This window comes from Carcharhinus amblyrhynchos, chromosome 15 (genome assembly GCF_965287045.1).
Source record: "Carcharhinus amblyrhynchos chromosome 15, sCarAmb.v2.hapA, whole genome shotgun sequence".
In the NCBI taxonomy this organism is placed as follows: Eukaryota; Metazoa; Chordata; class Chondrichthyes; order Carcharhiniformes; family Carcharhinidae; genus Carcharhinus; species Carcharhinus amblyrhynchos.
The window spans coordinates 61,105,451-61,121,105 of record NC_137338.1 but is presented as its reverse complement, the minus strand read 5'-3'; the positions used below and the strand labels follow the sequence as shown (position 1 = coordinate 61,121,105).

The window sequence follows — 15,655 nt, the reverse complement described above, 5'->3', positions numbered from 1 at the left end:
TCCTCGCCCACTAGCTCAGCCTATCTAGATCCCTCTGCAGACTCTCCACACCCTCTGCACAATTTGCCGTTCCCCCAATCTTGGTGTCATCAGCAAATTTCGACACCTTACACTCGGTTCCCTCCTCCAGATCATCTATATAAATGGTAAATAGCTGAGGCCCCAGCACCGACCCCTGGGGCACTCCACTAGTCACCAACCGCCAATCCGAATAGCACCCATTGACACCCACTCTTTGCCTCCTATTTGACAGCCAATCCCCTATCCACTCTAACACCCTACCCCCAACTCCATGCCCCCTAACCTTCTGTAACAACCTTTTGTGCGGCACCTTATCAAACGCCTTCTAAAATTGAGAAACACCACAACCACCGGTTCCCCTCTATCCACCGCCTTAGACACGTCCTCATAGAATTCCAATAAATTCGTCAGACACGACTTCCCCTTAACGAAACCGTGCTGCGTCTGCTCTATCAAGCAATTCTTCTCGACATGCCTCGCTATTTTCTCCTTGATTACGGATTCAAGCATTTTTCCTACAACAGATGTTAAACTAACCGGCCTATAATTCTCTGCCTTTTGTCTGCTACCCTTTTTAAAGATAATGAAGGAGATGGATAGGGTAGAGGTAGAGAGATTCTTCCCGCTCAGAAAGGACAGCAGAACTAGAGGGCACAGCCTCAAGATAAGGGGGGAGCAGTTTAGAATGGAGTTGAGGAGGAACTTCTTCACTCAAAGGGTGGTGAATCTCTGGAATTCTCTGCCCGTTGAAGTGGTGGAGGCTACCTTGCTAAATATATTTAAGACACGGGTTGATAGGTTTTTGGTAGGCAAGGGTTATGGGGAGAAAGTGGGAAAGTGGAACTGAGCCACTTCAGATCAGCCATGATCTTATTGAATGGCGGGGCAGGCTCAAAGGGCTAGATGGCCTACTCCTGCTCCTGTTTCTTATGTTCTTGGGGAATGGAGGGACTGTCCAAAGTTGACAGAATATTTGCTTGAAGCATTGGGAGAAGCATTCTGCTTCCCAGGTATTTCCCTAAAAGCTTTATCCTACTATATTCCTCTACATCCAACATACTTTATCTACCAGGTCTCTGGAAAACACAGCAGGAGCCATTGTTAACTTCATAAAATCCATGGAACTGAGCGAGAATATTTTTATCACTGAGCTACCTCACATTACTTGTGGACATCCCAAATTCACCGCAGTTAAAATTGATGGGTATGATGGAGTCAGATTTTGTAGATTTAATGCCTCCCTTCCCAACAACCAACCCCCCTCCCTTCCTCCCCCCACCTCCTCCTCAACGCTTTCTTGCTTGTTGTGGGGAGAGGATAATGATGAAGATTAAAACTCTCTCCCCATACCCACCTCCAGTTTCACCTACTTTGCACTACTGACTCACAATGCCAGGGACTTGGGATCGATTCCTGGCTTGGGTCACTGTCTGTACGTTCTCCCTGTATCTGAATGGGTTTCCTCTGGGTACTCTGGTCCACCCACAATCCGAAAGACGTGCTGATTAGGTGCATTGTCCCTGCTAAATTCTCCCTCAATGTACCCGAACAGGTGCCGGAGTGTGGTGAGTCGGGGATTTTCACAGTAACTTCATTGCATTGTTAATGTAAGCCTGCTTGTGACAATTAATAAATCAACTTTTAAACAACATATTGGTCAGAGGTCACTGGATAGTAACCATGAATGGGATCCTCTCTCCCTCTTGGTCAAGAACGCTATGCCCAGCAATATGTCTCAGCACACTGGCAGATTTGGCATTACAAAAGGATTGAATCCTTTCTTGTTTGCAGAAATTCACACAGATTACACTTATTTACTGAATACGATTCAGGCAAATAAACTGCAAGCTTTCTGGAATTTCTGTATTGAGAAAATCTCAGTGCTTCTTACTCCATAGAAACTAAATTTAAAGAATACCCCCAGAAGGAAACAAAACAGTAAAACTTGGAAATGGGTACTTGTCTAAACTGGTTTTGTATACCCTAAAATGGAATGCCAGTTCGGACCAGCCCCAGTCATTTCCAAGTTTTACTGTTTGTTTCTGCAGCCAGACAGGCCTGGTGATTTGTCAAACTGTATTTTTATTCACAGCTTTTGCAAAGTCTGATCAAGTGACTGATTGCCGAATTGTTATCTTCATAACCGTGCTATTTACATTCCAAAGTTAAAGTACAAATCCAGCAATTCCAGGAGGATGACTGGCACCTTTTAAAGTAAACTTTTTCCATTAAACCCTGCAGGCAAAACAGAATGAACTTGCTGGGATGCGGGGTCACAATGTTAAAGCTTAGCACCTATGGAAATGGAATCAGAAATAAATTACTCATGATGAGGCAAACTGTGGTAAGTGCTGTCTCCCTATAAATAAATCTACTGTCATGACGAAAGAAGCATGGCAGTCAATTTGCACACAGCAAGATGCCACAAACAACAAAGTGATAAAGACTGGATAATCTGTTTTATGATGTCAGTATTGTTCTTCAAATAGTGCCATGGAATCTTTTATGCTTCTGAGAAGGTAAACAGGGAAATAGGGTTTTGGTTTTTAACATCTCATCCAAAAGATGGTGGGTAGGATTTTGCAGACGTAAATCACCTTTGGGACAGGTCTGGTGCCCACTGGGATTATTAGAATTAGTCATGATTGTGCATTTGAAGTGCGTAACCTTATTGAAGGTGTCCAAGTTGTCACAGAATGGTCAAATTGTCAGAGGACTGTGAAAGCTTTTGAAGAACTATCAAAGCTTTGAAAGAACTTTATAAAACTCTTTGGAACTGTCAAAGTTATCAAGAGATTTAACTCTGTGGGCTCCATTCTATTTAGAGTGTAGGGTTTAAAAATAAATCAATGCTTAATATTTCACTCTGTTGACATAAGCCTGAGGGTTTTAATTACAGAATTTGTGCTGCATGATGGATTTTATAACCTAATATTTTCACAGTGGGATGTCTGATCAGTGAGCAGTTTGATTGACAGCTCCAAGTGGTTATAGATCAAAAGTTTGTTTTCTTAAGAGATTAGTTGAAGGGATTTCAATGAATTGAATGCTATTTTATCAATTAAATTTGTTTTGAAATACTGATGCCATCAATAGACTCAACTTTATGTCAAGAGAGAAAAGTGCTGGAAAATCTCAGCAGGTCTGGCAGTATCTGTAAGGAGAGAAAAGAGTTGACATTTCGAGTCCAGATGACTCTTTGTCAAAACTAAAAGGCATAGAAAGTAGGAGATATTTATACTGCATGGTGAGGGAATGAAAGGTGAGTCATAGTCATAGAAACCAGCGGGAGGGAAATGGCTGTCCACAGAGAGAATAAAGAGTGTGAATGGCCAAATGGCAGAGAAGCTAAAATGAGAGGGTAAGCTGTGACAGATGAAGATGTTGGGGGGGGAATGGATGGGACAAAGGTAAAATTTAGAAAAGGGGAAGCAAAGGGGAGAAAAGATAAAGGAAGGGGATGAAGTCGGTGGAAAGAGTGGGAAACAAGAAAAATGAAGAAAGACAATAAAGAAACGAAAGATAGAGAATTATACAAAATTAAATAAAATAGAATGAAAATAAAGGGGTCGAGGTGAGGTAGAGCAAATCATCTGAAGTTGTTGAATTCAATGTTGAAACTGGAAGGCTGTGAAGTTCCTAGCCAGAAGATGAAATAGTGTTCCTACAACATAGCTCTTTTCTTGTAGGTACTGCCAAACCTGCTCAGATTTTCCAGCGTTTTTCTCTTGTAGTTTCAGATTCCAGCATCTGCAGTAATTTGCTTTTATTTTATGTCAGCATGGTCCTGTGGTTTGACCACAGGTTGAATTTGCGGAGCCGGTAAATGTCCCATCGCTGCCAGGAGCAAAATTTCAGGCCTAAGATTTTCCATTTCCTTTGAGGGGAAATAAAATGTGCAACTGTGGCATATTGAGGTTTCAGGCAGTTTATTGCCTATTTACTTGAAATGCCTGTGGGCAGAGCTGTATTTAAAATACCAGCATTACTTTAATGGTCTATTAAAACCTGAAGGTTGTTGGGGAGATGGCGGCGTAGTGGTATTGTCAATGGGCTAGTAATCCAGAAACCCAGGGTAATGCTCTGGGGGACCCACGTTCAAACCCCACCATAGTAAAATTTGAATTCAACTAAAATTCTAATGATAGCAATGAAATGATTGCTGTAAAATCACATTTGGATCATGAAATTCCTTCAAATGCCACTCAACTTGACAAACGCTAACGATGCCCACATCCACGAATACATTTTTTAAAAAGTAGAGTTTTTGTTTCCAGTTGAGTAGTCCTTAAGCGTTCTCTTTCTCACCAACATCAATATTCAACGTACACAAGAAATAGATCTCTGCCAAAGGCTGCCACATCCTAAAACTGACTCCATCTTAGTTGTTAGGCTAATTCTCACTTAGTTGTTTTAACCTGTCTCTGATAAACAATAAAAAGCTCTTGTCTGTATAATTTTCTCCAAAACTGCATTGACCAGGCTTGTAAGCAACAGCCAATTAAAAAAGAAACATCTTATTATCCATTCTTCTTGCTTTTTTTTGGGGGGAGTAATGCAGGCAAGGAAACATACACCTTTTTAAGCTGATCTGTGGACTTCTAACATTCTTCCAGCTACGATTGGAGTTAAGCAGCAGAAAACATTGCCTTGATCAAAGAATTACAGCACTGAAGGAGGCTGTTCAGCCTATCTTGCCCAATCCAGCTTGAAGAAGCTATCAAATTCAACCTGCTCTCCTGCTTTTTCATCTTAGCCCAACATGTTTTTCCTTCTGATGTACGCGCTTAATATCCTTCTAAAATTATGACTGAATCGACATCTAACACCCTTTGTGTAATGAACATTCTGAATCAAAGCATGGAGATCAAATTGCAGCAAAAGCAAGCTGAAGCTCATTATTTTAATTAAACTCGGAAATTAGGCAGATACATATCTTGTCAGCTATGCTCACCGTTCACAATTGGGCGGCGGGAATAGTTCCGGATTTGATATAGCGAGGAGTTGGCCTGCGAGGACTTGGCCTGCAAGGAGTTGTTTGAGCTTGAAGATAGAGACATGGCTTGGACCAGAGGCTGTAGATTCTTTGGGTTATTTGTTGCTGTTCTGCTCCAGTCTGTGAGTTGAACAAGTTTATTAATACATGCTGTGTTTTACCACAGGATCATTTATGAATGTTTCCTACTCCTTGGGTGGATTTTTCCCTTTCTCATGTAGAGTCTGGCAGCAGACAGGAAAAGCGGTGCTCAAACTGTTCTCCCCAATGGTGCCTTTCTCTGCCATATCATTACGGAGATTCAAAAAAAGAAACCAAGTGGTTGCATTCCACAATGTCGAATTTAAGCACACCTTCTCAGCAATTTATTTGTTAAAGAATAAGATGCCATTTTTATAGGCTGCCCCAGTACGCAAAAGTAAGAATGTCCCCAACCCCCATCAGTGATGTAACGGGAATCTCAAACATAGTGACTCAGGAAGCCCATCTGGAAAGGGACATGGTTCATTAGAGAATGCAAAGTGAAACCACGACCATGGCATACACACACTAGTCCCTGCCTTGAACTACAGTTCAGCTGGCCCAGTCCTGGGCCTGCCTTATAAAAGACTCAGGTAATGAGTTCAAGCTGGGCAGGCCGTTGCTTGTTACCAGAGGAACTCATACTCAATGAGTCCGACAGGGAGATCAATCAGTGATTCGCCATGGACCGCATTGGGGTTCATCACACTGACGTTCAAAGTCAAGAATGCTATTATAATAAATCTGATCAGATGTAGACAGGTGTCTACATCTGATCATCCCCTGTTAGATAATCCGTTCACGTCAGCAAAAGGGCAAGCTGGCCTGAATTGCAACTGCTTTCCCACAGCATGTACTTGGTGAACAAACCTCCCAGAGGAGCTCAGGTGGGTGTATCACTCAGAGGGAGATGGTCATGTCTAGTGGTACCCAATCAGTGCATCTTCACACTGTCCCTTGTGCAGGGGCAGTGTCAGAGGAGGTTCGTGGAGGGGATAGGGAAGAGCTCCAATTTAACTTTGATGAACTGGATTGGCCTTTAAATCAGTCATAACTCGCCCCATCAATGTAACATCATGACACTCGCCACGTGAAGATTTTTGCACTATTTTCCTAACAATAAGCAGCAAAACCCACTATTAGTGCCAACAGCCTTAATGTCGCTTTTCCTATCTGCTGCCACACTCTGTGAAAAAATGATAAAATTTCACCCAGTATGTTAGTTTCGCAGTGTATTAAAGAGAGTATCACTTAACTAAGTGAGTGTGCAACATGGTGAGAGGAGGGCATCATGAAATAGGTCTTTTATTCATTTAGTCATTGAATGTTGCTGAACAAAGAGACATGTCAAAGCTTTTCGCCTTACAATCAAGACATTTCATATGAATGTCAATGTAAGGGGAAACAACAATTTATACTGTATGAGAAGAGCATGTTGATTGGTTGCCAAGTGGACTCTGATAAGTACAGACATTGATATGGAGAAGCACCAGTTGATGATGACTAACAGTTAACTGCCAAGCATTGTTTGAAATTTAAACAAGGCAGCTGACCCTGATTAGGCAAAGACTTTTTCCTGAGAAATGAGTCAGTGCATGGCTGTCATTTAGCCTGTTTAGCTGAAAAAGACATTATGTTATACATGTTCCTATTTAATATAAATTGTTGTTTCCCTGATATTGGCTTCTTATGAAATGTCCTGATGAGTGTAAGATGAGAAGTTTTGACATGTCTCTTGATTCAGCAATACTGAAATAGGTCCTCCTATTTACTTGCAGTTAATTGCAGCGGTTTATTTTCATACATGTTGTTTTCTTCGAAATGGCTAGTACCTACAAATTTCACCTCATGATCTCATGGTTTTAATTTTTCACAATGCTAAAGAATTCCACAAAAGTAAGTGTCCTTCAAAAAAAATGTATGTGGGATTTGGGTACAGGTACATTAATCTAGGAATTCCAAGTCTGACTTCTTTGATGAATTATATAATCATTGCCTAACTTGATACTCAGTAAGGTAGTCAGACTTCACCTGCAAAATTGATGAAATAACATTCCCTTCCCATACTTGGGAAACTAATAGAACAGACCATGGTCCATCACACTGCATCAATGAAGCATCATTGCAGAGGGTGGTCCTTCCAGTTCAACATTGGTTAAGGAGCACTGCACAATGTAAGGGTACCTGAGAATAAGACTGTCTCACCTGAATTCTCAGCCAGCCTAAACTTGCCACAGCACAGATGCCTCCTCCAATGTTTCTGAACATTTTCTTTGGTCGCACAGTGAAAAATGAAGATAAAGGTTCCTGTGCAAAGATAAAGTCTGATTAATTTTCTTTTTTCCTTCTTTATTCATTCACAGAATGTGGTTGTCACTAGCAAGGCCAGGATTCATTGTTAGTTGCCCTTGAGAAAGTGCTGATGAGCTAACCTCTTAAAGCACTGCAGTTCATGAAACAAAGCTCCTCCCACAGTTAGAGAAGGAGTTTCATGATTTTACCAAAACAATAATTAATGAACAAGCTATCTATATTTCCATGATAGATAGTATGCGACTTGGAGGGGAGCTTGGGAGTGGTGGCAAACTTGTTAATTTGATGCTATCATTCTAACTGGTAAAGGTTCTGGGTTTGGAAGGTACAGTCAAGGATATCTTGGCATGTTGCTGCAGTATATTTAGTAGATGATGTGCACACTGCTACCACTGTGCATCAGTGGTGGAGGAAGTGAATGTTGATGGTGGTGGATGGACTGCCAATCACATGGGCTGCTTTATCTGGATGGTGTTGATCTTTTTGAGCTGCAGTCATGCAGGCAAGTTGAAAATATTGTTAAAATTTTGAGGTCTATAAAATTGTTATATTTTGGGACTATGGCTTAAAGTTAAACATGAAGGCGGTCATGTGAGTCTGTTCTGAAGTCTGTCTAACAACCCATGCCTGGGTGACATAGTTGTCAAATATTAAAGAGAAGCCTGGGTTGTTTTGCCAGAAAGAAACATATGGATTGCATGGTGATAAACAATGTTCACAGCTATTAGAAACCCCAAAGTATGTTATGAAGCCTGATTAGACCCCAAGTATTTTTTTCTACATTGGCATTTGTGTGAGGATAAGTTATTTCATTCCAAGTGTGATTCTATTGACCCACTAGGAAGCTTGTATTAAAACAAACTTTTATTTCGCAATACAGTTTGGCTATAACAAAAAGAATTAGCACAACTTTTCCCAATTGAAATATTTAAACATGGCAAGATACAATTTTTAAATGCTAGTCTATCTCTATTAGTTTCAATTTAAGCAATATTCCTTATAGCTGTAAACTCTCTCCGAAATCAGTTAGCAAACAATAGGATTACATGCGAGTATATGGACATCTAGTCCTCAAACCTTCAGAACCCCTCTGGAGAGAGATACCTATTTTCTAGCAGGTCCTAGACTTCAATCTCCAGAGAGAGAGAAAAGAGCTGCACTCCTTGCAAATCCAAGCAGAAACTGCCTGCTTTTTTCTCTGTCAGTTTAGCTTCTTCCATTAATACATGACTACTCTTGTCAACTAACCTAATTAAACCCAATCTGAAAGCTAAGGATACAGCCCAAAAAATAAACAAAATTGCATTAACTCAAACAAAAATAAAAACCCCAGTAACTAGGAGCAGTTATTCTTCTGCATTCTCAGCAAGTGGGCTGCCTGGAGCAAACAAAGCAGCACCATTTAAACAGGTTGAAACTTAGCCTCTCCTTTACAAGAAACATGACAGGTACAATATCATCACAAGGTACAGGAAAAAAAAGATGAACCTATTCTTCATGGGTGATCCAATTAAAGGGGAAGTTACTCAGCAGGACAGATTAAGTAGAGTTGTTCAACTTTGATGAAGTAAGTAAAAAGACACACTATACTTGCAATTTCTGGCTACAATCCTAGGCCTGCCTTACGGAACCATATGCCTGAGGGCCACTTTGACTCTAGCAAAGGCTGACCTTTCACCTGTGGGCTCTAATATCACACCAGCTCTGTTATAATGAGGTCTGAGGTCCTACATCTGGGGAGCTGCAGCCTTCACCATTCAGGCACAGGAACTGATGAACCAAAGATGGCCAAGCCCTCAATTTTTGGGCCTATGAGTTTCCCTCAAAACATTGGCTGACATCGACAGGCAATTGGTGGAGCAGGCATACTAACTGCCTGATGTCACTAGCGAAAGGCCTGATTAATTCTTACGTGCAGACCACATTTATTAGTGACCCATTTGTCCACATCGAAGGGCTTGTTGACTTGAATAGTCTATAATTATAGCACAGATGTTCCTCCAAACCTCATAAAAAACATTTGCAAAGCTTTGGACCCCTTTTCTGAATGATCTGCAGCAGCTCCTGCAGAGCCTTGGCTAGGCTACTCAAAGCTCAGTCCCAGTGGGAAGAGCACTGTGTGATTCATATTCCCATTGGCAGCTGACAATTGCACTGGGATGTTCTTGACAACATAGAAATCTTATTTTCATGGACTAATGGGGTGCCAGTATGTTCCTCTGGCCACACGAGTAAACGAGCCCACCATATAATGACAGCCTGAATGTCAGTGGGGAAAAAGCAGCAAAAGGTGCTGTGCCAAAAATGTCCATCACATGACACCTTCCTGCTCACCCAGCAATATTAGCCAAGCACCAGAACCTTTTCCTCAGACTAGCCGAAGGGCCTGATCGGCAGGACATTGTCAGCTATGGTGGTTTTAATTTAACAAGTGTTTGTTCAACTGAAGCAGCGAAAAATTAAAGTGCATACCTTGCAGAGTATTGAAGATGGCAAAGAGGTACATAAACGGAAGGTTAACTGGGCCCCATGCAAAGAAGCCAAATCCCCAGGTGATTCCCAGTAAGAAGGTGAGGCCGGCCACACTTTTTATGTCTTGGAACACACTCCTCTGTGCATTCTGTTGTAGCTTCTTGTTTTTAATTCGGCACAGTTGAATCAGCACCACAATGAACATGCTAAGGTTGATGAGGAACATTACACAGAAATAACCTACTGCAGCAATATAAAATACCACGTCATTCTGGATCCAGCAGCTAAAATGCAAGAGGAAAGTACAAACGAGATTAAAAAATGATACTAAAATCTTTTAAAGATATTTTTTATTTCCAAAAAAAAAACAACAGCAACTTGTATTTATATAGCATCTTTGACATAATGAAACATGCTGAGGTACTTCACAGGAGTGTTATCAAACAGAACTTAATACTGAACTAAATAAGCAGCTATGACAGCATTCAACTGCATATTTCTCAAAGACAAATAAGAGCCCTTTAAAAAAATTCATAGGATGTGAGTGCGCTGGCAAGGGCAGCATTTATTGCCCATCCCTAGTTGCCCTTGAATTGAGTGACTTGCTAGTCCATTTCAAAGATCAGTTAAGAGTCAACCACATTGTTGTGGGTTTGCAGTCACACGTAGGGCAGACTAGGTATGGACGTCAGGTTTCCTTCCCTAAAGAACAGCAACAAAAGGGTGGCTCTAGAAATAAGAATAATCAATTAAGAAGCGATAACAGTGCGTTTGGTTCTCCCGGTTCACTTTGCTGTCCATCAATGTAGTCAATTATTACTGGATTCTTGCTCGATTTGTGACAACTTCCCTTCAACATATAGCTCAAGGCATCACAACTGAATCTAATCATTCACCCACTCAAAGGTGCACTAAAGGACCAAGTGTCCATAGCAACTCAGACCAAGGATAGTGACAGCCATCAAAGTAGTGATGGTAGGGAAGGCAGCAACAGCTGTATCAAAAATGTTCATCACACAACACCTTCCTTCCCACAAAGCAAAACCGACAGCAAGGGGCCACCTTAGGAAAATCATTTCCCCTCATTAGCTCAGAGAATCGAGGCCTCTGATTTGCGTCTCCCATCCTCAACTTGTATTCGGGAGTTTGAGCATTGGGGACAGCTAGCCTGTTTTAACTCTACCTCAACATTACCCTCCATTAATTTTAACTGAGGCTGAGATGAGCATTTGATACCTAGTGTCTGATATATGTTCCTGTTTCTCAAAGCTCTACGCTAGGACTCTTCAAAGTATAGTATGGACGCAAGTTATTAGAATTTCTATTCCCTGCACCAAATTCTGTCACCAAATCACAAATAAATTGGGGAGAGAAGGGGGATTGAATTATATTTTTCTTAGCTAATTAAATGTCAAATCTTTCATAATATGGAGCGTATACAATAAGGAATCTCATTTTATATTGGACTGGTTAGTTGTTATGAAAGATTTCTGTGTCCTTACTAACAAATAAAATGAATAAAAGCAAAGTAGAAGGGGCACTTTTTGCTATGTACCATGTGTTACAAGACTGCACATGTCTCTTTTATAAATGTATTTATGATTCCACTGTATTTGGTGCATCAAGGAATCCTTTCATAGGAGAGAGTATAATGAGTGGGCATAAATGATATTTGCTTTGCTTTTGATCTGAAGTGTAAAGACACAAATTAACAGTAGTTCAATGGATTATGAGTTATAGAATCATAGAAGTTGAGCGTAGAAGTTGCTTCCAGCATTCCCACTTACAATGTATCCAGGCTGTTATCGGTGCCTTTGTCATATTTTCCAAATCCGTAATGTTCTGGCTTAGTGCCGACTATAATGGCCACCACCACAACGGGAATGCCTAGTTCAGAAAGGAAGAAGAATGCTATTAGTTTGCCATGTCTTCACAGCAGCCACCTGTATAGCAGTTGTTTAGGCAGTTACTTCAACATCTGTTACTGAACTGTGAACTATTGAACAATGAAGGATTGAAATAAACGAAGAATAATTCACTGAACACAGTACTATTTGAGGTCCTGCACCACAAAGCAGTTATTATGTATGCCCTGTGGGCTAAGGGGCATAAAGAATTATAAGGTAGGTTTGAATACTTCAGTACTTTGAGCTGTTTATTGAAGATGTGCACTTTTTCACCATCTGTCCAACCGCGTTCCACACTGGGCAGAGCTAGGCCTAGGGGTCCTGTTCTCGCACCCCAAACCTCTACATACTATAATATAAAATGTGTATGTGTATATATAAAAAATGTACATACATTACAGCAATCATTTGGATCAATCCAATCCCACTTGCAAAAATATTTCTCTAAATGTGATGCTATTGTTAAAAACATGAGAGTTTTATACAATTGTATTGTTTTGTGACTCATTAAGGGTAAAACGGAAAAATGAAGAGGATTATGTGCCCTGTTCTGAATTCTGACAGTATGCCCAGGTAGCTTGGTTGTTAGGGATTAAAATGGAGGGACCAGTTGTTTTGCTGGGGAAAAGGTACAAAGTGTCCACACCTGTAAAATAATCTCTGTTGACAGTGGATAAACAAGTCTCCATGACCCAGAGAGGTGTTAGAAATAGCTGGATTTATAAAGTTCTACACTTTGAACTGTCTATTTAATTTATCGATAAAATGAAGTTGGAAATACAAAGGATAGCTAATTAGCATTTGTACCAATTCTCACTTGCAGAGTGTCCACTAAGGCACATTGATTTCTAGCTTCAGTTTGCGAGATGTCTGAGTCTATTTGACTTGAGATGATGCATAATAAGTCAAAGTATGCACCTTCATCTTTGAGGTTGCACTGAGGTTGTGTTTCCCCTCTGTGTAACGGTGCTGATTTTGTACGTGAAGCTCACTCACCCCAACCAAGAATGCAGAACTTCAATATGTATCGGCGCACATATGTGTTGAAGACTTTAACCAGAGCCAGGTACATGTGGAGGGCCTCAAGACTCATCCAAGTGAAAGAAACCAACAGGAAGTAATGGAGGAAGACAGCAACAGCAATACAGAGACCCTCAATACCATAGGTAGAAATCCAGGAATCAATGAGGAATACCATATTGAGGAGCAGCAGAGCTGTGCAAAGGTTGATTAGAATTTTTGAGGGATAGTCTTTGCGGAGTTTTCTGAAAGAAAAACAATATTTATTTAGTAACAGAAATTGAGTTATTCAATCACTTGTGATCTCATACTCATTGTTACATATTGTGTGGGATTTAAGAACAAGAACAAAGAAAACTACTGCACAGGAGCAGGCTCCTTGGCCCATTATGATGCCCTAACTAAAAAAAAAACCTTCTGCCCTTCAACCGTATCCCTCTATTTCCTTTCTATTCACGTATCCATCCAGGTACCTATTAAATGTTGCTAATGTCACCATGTCCTCTGGCAGCACGTTCCAGGCACCCACCACTCTCTGCATGAAAAACTTTGCATGAATATCTTTCTTAAACTTTCCCCCTCTCACTTTGAACCTGTGCCCCCTTGTAATTAACACTTTCACACTTGGAAAAAGCCTCTGACTATCCACCCTATCCATGCCTCTCATAATTTTGTAGTCCTCAATCAGGTCTCCCCTTAGCATCAGTCTTTCCAATGAAAACAATCTAGTTTATTCAACTTCTCCTCGTAGTCAATACATTTGAGACCAAACAACATCCTGGTGAACTTTCTTTGCACTCTCTCCAAAGCTTCCATGTCCTTCTGATAGTGTGGTGACCAAAACTGCACGCAATACTCCAAATGTGGCCTCACCAAGGTTTTGTATAGCTGCAACATTATTTGTCAACTTCCGTACACAGCACCCCGACTGTTGAAGGTAAGCATGCCATATGCTTTCTTCATCAACTTGGTCGCCTGTGTTGCCACTTTTAAGGAACTGTGGTCCTGTAAGCGCAGATCCTTGTGTATGTTAATGTTCCTAAGGGTTCTGCCATTTACAATACACTTCATACCTAAATTTGATCCTCAAAAATGTATCACCTTGCATTTGTCCAGATTAAACTCTATCTGCCATTTCTGCGCTCAAGTCTCCAATCTATCTATATTCTGTTGCAAACCTTGGCACTATCAGCAACTTCCGCCACTGAAACATCAATCACCTGACCTGGCTCATTCCCCAATACCAAGTCTTGTATGGCCCCCTTCCTGATTGGATTGTCAACATACTACATCAAAAACCCTTCTGGACACATGTAACAAATTGCTCTTCTTCGATTCCCAGTCAATATGAGGAGCAGGTAAAGTCACTCATACCTACCCTGCTTTTTTCACACCTTTTCAGTATCTGACTACACAAATGCTGCTCTGTCTCCTGTGAGCTGTTGGGAGGTCTATAGTACACTCCCAACATTGTGATTTTTACCCTTCCTATCCCTGAGCTCCACCTATTATGCCTCACTACAAGATCCCTCCAATATCTCCTCCCTCGACACAGCTTATCAGCAATGCCACTCCCCGACCCCTTCTGTTTCCTCTTCGGTGTCATGTAAAACAACAATATCCTGGAATATTAACATGCCGGTGACCCTCCTTTAACCATGTCTCCATAATTACAATAACATCGCAATTCCATGCAGTAATTCTGTCTTATCTGATACATTTCTTGCATTGAAGCAAATGCACCCCAGACCTACAGTTCTGCTGAGCCCTGTGGCTTCCCTCTGCTTGCTCTTACTCTGCATAATGTTTATCTCAGTCTCAATTTTTTCCCCATTTACTGGCCTGCTGTTCTGGTTCCCAACCCCCTGACACACTATTTTAAACCCTCTCAAACAGCACTAACAAACCTCCTAGCTAGGATATTGGTGCTTCTCCAGTTCAGATGCAACCTGTCTTTCTTGTACAGGTCCCATCTTCCCCAGAAGACATCCCAGTGATTTACATATCTAAAGCACCTACACCGGCTCACATGTTCAATTGTGCTATCTCTCTGTTCCAAGCCTCACTAGCAGGTGGCAGGGGAAGTAAGACAGATTATTATCCTAGAGGTCCTGCTTTTTAGCTCCCTACCTAACTCCCTGAATTGTTTTTGTAGGACTTCTTCTCTCTTTCTGACTATGACATTAGTACCAATGTGGACAATGACATCTGTCTGTTCCAGGATGCCCTGTACCCACTTAGAGATGTCCAGGATCCTGGCAGCAGGGAGGCAACATACCACCCTGAGTCTCATTTGTGGCCACAGGAACACTTGTCTGTGCTCCTGACTATCGAGTCCCCTACTACTCACCTTGACTTAGGCCTACCTCCTCTATAGCAGAACAGTTGTGATGCCACAGCTTTGGCTGCTGCTGCTATCTTTCTCTGAGAGGCTATCCCCACGAACAGTATCCAAAACAGTACACCTGTTTGAGAGGCAAAATAGCCACAAGACATTCCTGCCTTATCTGCCTGTCTCCTGGCAGTCATCCACCTACCTGTCTGGACCTGTGGCGTGACCACCTCCCTGAAGTTAGTGGCTGTCATACTCTCTGCCCCCTGTGTGCTCTGCAGTATGTCCAGCCTCTGCTCCAACCAAACCATGCAGTCTAAGGGGTTGTCAGTGATCACTCTTCCCACAGACATCGTTGTTTGGGATACCAGAAAGCTCCCTGTTCTCCCACATCTGGCAGGAGGAGCACATCACTGCTCTAACTGCCATCTCTGCCCTTGTGCACTTAAGATCTAAGAATAAGAATCTTACCTTACTTTTAATTTGCTTGTCCTCCTCACAGTGCCTTTATTTTTGGTTAGAGGAGGAGGGAGGTTAGAGGAGGAGTCTTGGGCTTATCAAGCTTAAAGGTAG

The 15,655-nt window shown here is 41.4% G+C and overlaps 1 protein-coding gene across 1 annotated transcript in view; it reads right to left on the bottom strand.

Annotated features, from left to right (window-relative positions):
* Positions 1-2,278: 2,278 nt before the first annotated feature.
* Positions 2,279-15,655, bottom strand: part of LOC145352879 (adhesion G-protein coupled receptor G2-like) — a 36,737-nt gene continuing 23,360 nt past the window's right edge. The window contains exons 10-15 of the mRNA XM_080203183.1: positions 12,727-12,995; positions 11,611-11,710; positions 9,824-10,107; positions 7,244-7,345; positions 4,976-5,137; positions 2,279-2,316 (exon numbers count right to left, since the gene is read on the bottom strand). Of these exons, the coding sequence (XP_080059309.1) occupies positions 2,303-2,316; positions 4,976-5,137; positions 7,244-7,345; positions 9,824-10,107; positions 11,611-11,710; positions 12,727-12,995 (931 nt within the window). The 3' untranslated portion in view covers positions 2,279-2,302. The remainder of the gene's footprint in view (positions 2,317-4,975; positions 5,138-7,243; positions 7,346-9,823; positions 10,108-11,610; positions 11,711-12,726; positions 12,996-15,655) is intronic.